The sequence below is a fragment of the Babylonia areolata genome, chromosome 2 (genome assembly GCF_041734735.1).
Source record: "Babylonia areolata isolate BAREFJ2019XMU chromosome 2, ASM4173473v1, whole genome shotgun sequence".
Taxonomy (NCBI): Eukaryota; Metazoa; Mollusca; class Gastropoda; order Neogastropoda; family Buccinidae; genus Babylonia; species Babylonia areolata.
This window is the reverse complement of record NC_134877.1, coordinates 60,993,004-61,000,573: the sequence shown is the minus strand read 5'-3', so window position 1 is coordinate 61,000,573 and position 7,570 is coordinate 60,993,004. Positions and strand designations below refer to the sequence as shown.

At 38.9% G+C, this 7,570-nt stretch overlaps 1 protein-coding gene across 3 annotated transcripts; it reads right to left on the bottom strand.

The window, feature by feature from the left end:
* Window positions 1-957: 957 nt before the first annotated feature.
* LOC143279536 (putative E3 ubiquitin-protein ligase MID2) lies at window positions 958-4,144 on the bottom strand. 3 transcript variants are annotated; one of them, XM_076583601.1, is made up of 2 exons: window positions 4,052-4,144; window positions 958-2,728 (listed from the first exon to the last, which is right to left on the bottom strand). In XM_076583601.1, exon 2 carries the CDS (start codon window positions 2,722-2,724, stop codon window positions 1,414-1,416), a length of 1,311 nt encoding a protein of 436 aa, XP_076439716.1. In that variant the 5' UTR covers window positions 2,725-2,728; window positions 4,052-4,144; the 3' UTR covers window positions 958-1,413. The 3 variants fall into 3 exon arrangements, with proteins under 3 accessions (XP_076439716.1, XP_076439718.1, XP_076439717.1); XM_076583603.1 differs by having other exon boundaries at window positions 4,092-4,129; XM_076583602.1 differs by lacking the exon at window positions 4,052-4,144 and adding an exon at window positions 3,895-4,005.
* Window positions 4,145-7,570: the final 3,426 nt, after the last annotated feature.

The following is a 7,570-nucleotide window of genomic DNA, read 5'->3' as shown; positions in this document are numbered from 1 at the left end:
AACATCATTTTTTGGACATAGAGAGGATCTGTATTTTCCAATGGCATGGTGAACATTTTTAGTATAGTTGACCAACTTGCATCTTGTCCATACAAGAAATGAAAAAAGTTCTATCACAAGATTTTTTAATATGATATGACTGATGAGTGACATACTGGCATGATGATTTATAAATTACATACCATATATCTTATCAGTTGTGCCAAAATGCAATTCATTACTTTTTACATCACAAAAAAAGTTCAATACTTCAACAAAACATTAGGTATCAAAGAAAGGAGAGGAAAAACAAACAAAAAAAACAAAAAAACAGGGGAATAAAATTCAGGCATGCGTTTTGTTAGATGTAATTTTCCTAAAATCAGTTTGTAAAAAAACAACAACCCAACCCCCCCCCCCCAAAAAATAATACCTTTAATACCCAAGTGAATTCTGTAACTCATTGTGTGTGTGAATGTGTAAAGACATACAAAAAAGGCTAGTTTTCAGATATGGAAAACACTTCGCATGATAAAGGCTTATGACTTATCAACTAGCATTGCTGAATAAAGAATCATCTAAACCAACTGGCATTGCACAGACTTCACAGATCCTTTGTAACTGAGTCATTGAAGCAAGTAAGATAGACCCATGTGCCATGCCCTGTCCAAGTGACTCCAACAATATGTGGCAGACAGGGTTGCAAGTAGTATACTATTTAATCATAAAACAAGTTCCATTTGCATTTAATATTCTTTTCTTACAGTCTATACAGTCTGATGAATGGCATTTCCTTTCTATTTGTCTATCTAAACCGAAATCAAGAACCACTAATAACACCACTGCCACTTCTCACAGCCTTAATATTCACATGCCACAAAACAATGAGTTTACATGTATGTTATATCATATATATATATATATGTATAATGTTTATATTGTATATATATATATCTAATGTTTGAGATTTTTTGTTCATGGAACAAATTTTCAATAAAGCACTATGTAAATACTATGATTAGGTTTTTGCATTCCTGACAGTTAGTAAGTAACTCTAATGCATCCATAATGCAAACACTGTAATGTATACTCAACAATAACCAATCTATCATTTTAAGTTGACACACAATACCTCTGATGAAATGTTCCAGTCATGACAAAAAAGGAAAGGAAAGAAAAGCCTGAAGTCAACATACAAAGGTACTGTTTTTGTGTTTATGAATCTGTACACTATTAAAGGTATCATGAGTCATATGACTACTGACGAACCTGAAAATATGGATACATGAAATTGATGAATATGATACAGCAGCAAGATGTGAGCAATCATGTTGGTGATTGGTTTAAAACACTAAATATGCGATGCCAGTTTTCATGTGAAAATGCAACCAGAGAATATCCACATGGAGACAAGTAGCTGCTGATCAGAAATAATCAGGCTTTGCTGAAAGCAAAACAAGCAGAGATGGTAAGGTAGACTGTGATGATGAGAGCAGCTATGTTATCACTGTCTGGCGAGTGATAACAGGCTGATGACAAAACACCAACGGTGTACAACATGGCCAAAAGCATCATCACAACAAAGACACGATATACAGTCAGTTTCTTGGACAACTTCCATAGCAGCGGAGGACTTCCATTTCCAAAATGAAGGAAGGAGTATCGTGCGCGTAGTGAGCCAAATGTTGCTGCAAGATAACCTCTCAGCTGAAGATGTCGGCCTGCCAGAAACTTCTGATCACAAACCTGCACTGATGCATTGGACTTGACAGTATCACGGATCTCGTCCAGTTCTGAAGAGAAAGTCTTGAAAGCGTCTATCAGTTCCAGGCAAACATCTCCTTCTTGCAGGCCGCGAAGGAAGCCCACTCCCAAATCCAGCCTCTGAGCAAGCTTTGTCAGCTGCTTTCTACAGGTTGCCAGTTTGGTCAGCTGTTGCTGCTCTTCCTGCCTAACCTTTTCCATCACTGCAGCAGACATTTTATCCACTAGTCCGTGCAACTCTTTGGTGCGGAACTGGACAGCTCCCAGGGTCCTTGTCGTGTTGTCTCTCGCTTCCACCTCAGCTCCTTCCAGTTGACGCATCCACGCCTTCACTCCTCTCCGCTCCTTGGTCAGGCTCTCTAGCTTCTTCTGCAGATGCTCGCGTGAGCAGTGCAGCTTCTTGCCCAGGGGAAGAACAACATGCTTGCGGTGTTCCCCACAGCTGCAGCTGACACACACTGGATGCTGGCAGGTCTCACAGAACAGCTGGACCACCTCCTCTGTGTGAATGGTGCAGGTTTTGTTTGCCATGCTTGGCACGGGCCCCAGTGGGCCCCCTACCTCCATGCGCAAAATGTTCACCACACTGGAATCCTTGTGGAGAACAAGGCGGTGCTCATGAATGCAGAAGCGACAAATATCCAGGTCACAGTCGATGCACCGAAACTGGGATGCAACAGTGCTACGGCGACAAATTTGGCAAGGTCCAACATCCACTTCATCCCCCAGTTCATCCTGGAGGCTGCGCACAAAAAAGTTGACTGGCAGCTCTGTGATCCCTCCTCTCGGGACGCATACATCTCGCCTGCACTGTGGACAGCGAAACATGCGCCCTGATGAGGATGACAAAAGAAGCCTCTGGATGCAGTCGCTGCACATGGTGTGGTGACATGGCAACAGGCGGGGATCATGGAACTCATCCATACACACTGGGCACTGGAGGAGCCTCTCTCGTAATCTCTCCACCTTGTCCCCATCCATTTTGCTGAAAAAGGTAAACATTTGTCACATATAAGTATCTGGATTTTGGTTAGTAAACATATTATGAATGGATACATGCATTATAAATGATGTGACGAAACACTGCAATGCTGCCTTTTTCAATATTCTCAACATGTCTGCTTTTTTTCAAAAATTTGTAAAATTTTCATGACACAATTAAATTCTATACCTTTGTTTATTTCTTACATCCATATTTAATTTGAATTCAAATAAAAAGAATCCAAGCAGATATATTTTCAATAAATAAAGGCACAAGTTAAATTTGCAACAATGTTAAAATAATTTAATCATCAATCTTGAAAGAAAAAAGACACAAATATTGTTGCTTTTTTTAATGTGAACTTGATAAATCTCTAAACATTCATGTTTTGACAAACTTCTGTATTTCATTCGACTATTTTGGCATATTGTTATTTTGAAGCAGTGTGTACTGTCAAGGATGTTGGCTGCCACAAGGGAAGCATGCAGCTCATCCATGCCATGTTTTGAGCATGAGAAAGTTGTCTGTGTGGATCATGTTTGCAGTGAATGAGAGCAATTTGTTGAACAGTAAAGGTTTGTACATGAACTGTTTCTGACAATTAAGATCAAGTAATTCTCTGGTTGTCAAGGCCAGAGACATGTTTAAAAATATTCATGGCAAAATTGCTGAAGGCATTTTCACATGTTATGATAATAACAGTGTCATACGTATACTCTTTCGCATATTTAAAAAATATGCGCTGACAAAGTGACTGGGTGGAGCTCCAAGCATATCTTTGTTTGCTTGTTTTACTGCAGCTGAACAAAGCCAGTCTGTTGGTGAAATGTTCACATGGACTGATAGAGGTGTTGTTGTTTTTTTTAATCAGGAGAAAGAATCTGTAGACCAAAAATACTGCACACACACACACACACACACACAAACACACACGCGCGCGCGCACACACACACACACATGCACACGTTGATTAGTTTTTTTCAGTTATTAACTATCACGACACTGTAATTATTATTGTTGATAATGTTGTCCTGTGTACTGGTACAGAACGAAGGGGAAACACAGAGCAGTATACAGGAAATCGAGGCCACAAACTTTTGCTGCAGTACTTGCAGATGTGTGTGCATTGATTATCCTTGGTCAAGAAAGCCACACGAATCAGTCAGTACCTGGACACAGTCACTGCCGGATCCGACGGACAACGAATTCATGAATAGTTATCTCACTTGATTGACCCAAAATATATTCAAGGTAACAAGATCAAACGAAATCTCGGTTCATATGGATGAAAAAATATGAAGCGTCAGCACGTGTGTATTTACTTACTTCTAAAAATGTTAACGAAGATTTACAAAACCGAATTTACATTGTAAATCTCGAGATTTTACGTGGAATCTTCCCTTCCCGGCGATTCGAAACTTTCAAGAGTTGTCTTTCGTTGGCAAAATAAATTGGCAATTTTGAACCAATCAAATTTGCCGACAAGAATCTCAAGGAAAATCAAGGGAAGCGAACTGCGGCGGCATTCGTTGCAGACCGTGCAAGTGTCCGCTCAAACGATGACATCAGCGGATATGATGATTATTATATGGGAGATAATTAATTTTGTTTCAAAAGATCAACATGATATTCATTGTGACAAGAGAAATGTACTTTGTAAAAATCAATGGGTATTGCACTTAAGTACTGATGTAGTGATTTTTTTTTTTTTTTTTTTTGGTCTTGAGGAAAGTGGTCGTATTTCCAGACTCGTCCTTACACACGGCGAAAAACCCCCATCTAACTGATGCAGGCAGGATTTTCCCAGTGGTTGTGTCAACTTCATCCAGATTTTTTCTTTCAAACTAGCATTGAAACTGAATGGAAATGGGATGATATGAACAGAACTTAAGGTTAATGAATGTAGGCTCATGTCTTAAGTTATAATGATCAATTAACTTATTTAGAATTATATTCTCATAAGGGTAGAAGGGTACGTGGTGATCTCATTGAGACATTTAAGTTTTTCGATGGTCATGTTGATGTGTCTTGGGATCAGTTCTTCTCTGCACCTCAGTACAGTTCCACAAGAAATACTGATGGAAAATTGCTTGTACAACGTTCAAATACTGAAAAAAATTTTGCTTCAGTAACCGAGTTACGAATGTATGGAATCAACTGCCACTCCATTTATAACAAGCACCATCAACTAATTCATTCAAGAATCAACTGGACAGTTCTACAAAAATCTGGACAATTTTTAGAGTTTGATGGATAAAAAAAAAAAAAAAAAAATGTAAATGAAGCATTGAACCATGACCAAAGTCTGTAACAGAATGTGTCATGAGATCAGAGAAGGGACTGTGTATAAGCTTCAAAGCTTGTTTTTGCCCCTGAACTACTGCTACTGCTACTACTGAATAAGAAAGACATGTCTTCAATGGAACTTTCCCTCTAGATCTTCCACAGGGAGAGAGGGCTGACATCTGACTGAAATCAAAATAGTCACTTGTAGGGTTTTAATCCATGACGATTAAGGGGATGATGGACTTTGGCCTGAAATCAAAATGGTCACCTGTTCTTCATGTACTCACCAGGGTTTTAATCCATGATTATTAATGAAAATTGAAAGAAAACCTCAGTTTCTGTAATGGACTGATGAATATGCACTGCGCTTGTTTGCAAGATTTAATTATTGTTCACCAGTTTTTGCTAAGCTGCAGCTCACTTGCCAGTTGGTTTGTGAGATTATTAAAGATATTTTATTTAATGTTTACTATTTGTATACCTGTCATTTAGGCTGCTATACTTAGTTATCGGATATGGGTCATATTGAGTATGTTCATGTTTGTCCAGTCCATAGCACAGTGGATGCTGATAAGGATTATCTGGTTTCTTTCCTGCGCATATTTGATCTGCATAAGAATTGGCACAAAGGTGCTGAACCAGTGGCAGTTGTGCACATACACTGAACTGAGAAATTCCCCACCCTTGATATAGACTGGCTATGTTAATTGAAGATATATCACCTGATCTTCATGCAATGCGTGTGACTTTTCTTTCCAACTGCTCTGATCATGCTTTCTTGTCAGTGTTTGATGGTAGTTAATCCTCAAGGGATGGTGGCAGAATGGTCAAGACGCTCGTCTGTCAATACAGAGTCTGTGAGGGTCTGTTTTCCAATCCTGTTCTCACCCTTTCTCCCAAGTTTGACTGGAAAATCAAACTGAGTTTCTTGTCATTGGAATAAGACGATGAACCAAGGTCCTGTTTGCAGCACATACTTGAAAAAGAACCAATGGCAACGAGAGTATTGTTTTCTGGCAAAATTCTGTAGAAATCCACTCTTGATAGGTAGCCTATACAAACATGTATGCAAGGCCTGACTGAGAGTGTTGGTTATGCTGCTGGTCAGGCATCTGCCTAACATGTGATGTAGCATGTATGGATTTGTCTGAACTCTGTGACACCGCCTTGAGAAAATCTTCAAAATGAAACTAATCCTCTGCATGCCCTATCACCACATAAGATTGCCACCAAAGATCACTGCTGCCTACTTTGTGATGTGCATTTTATAATAGCTCTCCCTATGGATATAGCCATTCTTCCCCAATTCTATTTCGACAATTCCTTGCCATTTATCCTTTTGGTTTCCTTGGACCTTTTTTTTCTCTCCATCTGATGCCCTGGCAGATTAAATATCTCCACCCGATTACATTCTCCACCTGTTGCAAAAATTTAATCAAGGCACTCATCACTATCTTGGTTGACTGCCTACATGCTGGGGTTAAAACAGTCATACACCTCAAAGCCCACTTGTTCATACAAGTGAATGTGGTAGTCACAGCCCACAAATGAAAAAAAAAACCCACACAAATAAACCACCACCAAAAAACATGTTGTCAAGATCAAGTCTAAGAGAGGTTGCAGGATGGCATCTGACTGAGACAATATTTTAATCCTTATTATTGTTGTTATTTCAGTTGTTTGTTTTTCAGTGTTTGTGTGCTTCATTCTGGGATGACTTTTGAGAGTGTGTGTGTTTTCAAGAGAGAAAGAGCATGAAGTGACAGACATACCTTATTGACTCTTAATGGTGGACATGGGTTGGAACGATGGTTCATTTAACAATGCTTCATGAACTCAAAATATTTGCTTTTGTTGTACTGTCAGTATTTTACTGACATCTTCCCATGCAGTTCTGCTCAAACATCTGGTGCATGGTGCTAGGCAAGGAAATCAGAAAAGAAAGAAATGTGATTTTCTCACAGATGACATTCCTTTTGTTGTTGCAAAATCATGGAATCCCAAGTTACAACAACATATTCATAAAGCTTTACTCATTCGTTTTTATTCCATTTGGAACTGATTTAAGAGAGAGCACACAGAGTGACAAGTAATAAGACAGAGTTGTGAATACTTGTCTATTTTTTGTTCATTTCATTTGGAACAACATGAAGTCATAAAGGAGCCAGTTGTCTATATTCATTTGCTTTTGTTTCATTTGAAACTGATTTGATTTCTGAGAGCAGGACCACCCAGTGACAGAAATAAGCTGTTAGACTGTATGAATATTCGATGTTTGTTTCCATTTTGTTCGTTTCACTTGGAACAACAGTCATAAAAGATGGAACTGATTTCAAAGGGAGTGAGAGCAAGACCATCAGGTGGTAGAAATAACCTGTAAGACAATTTGTGAGCACAGTGTTTATTTCTTAGCACCTTTCAAGTAAACAGTCAGATCACCTGTTCAATTTCAGCTACCACTGCATGGAAAAAATGGTGAAGAAAAGGCAATGCATATAAATATATGTAAGAAAGTGTGTGCGTGTGTGTGTGTGTGTTGATTAGGTGCTAATGCTAAAC

Bases quoted from the DNA above. Each gene is read 5' to 3' on its own strand.
- LOC143279536 (XM_076583601.1), bottom strand. From the start codon at position 2,724: ATGGATGGGGACAAGGTGGAGAGATTACGAGAGAGGCTCCTCCAGTGC.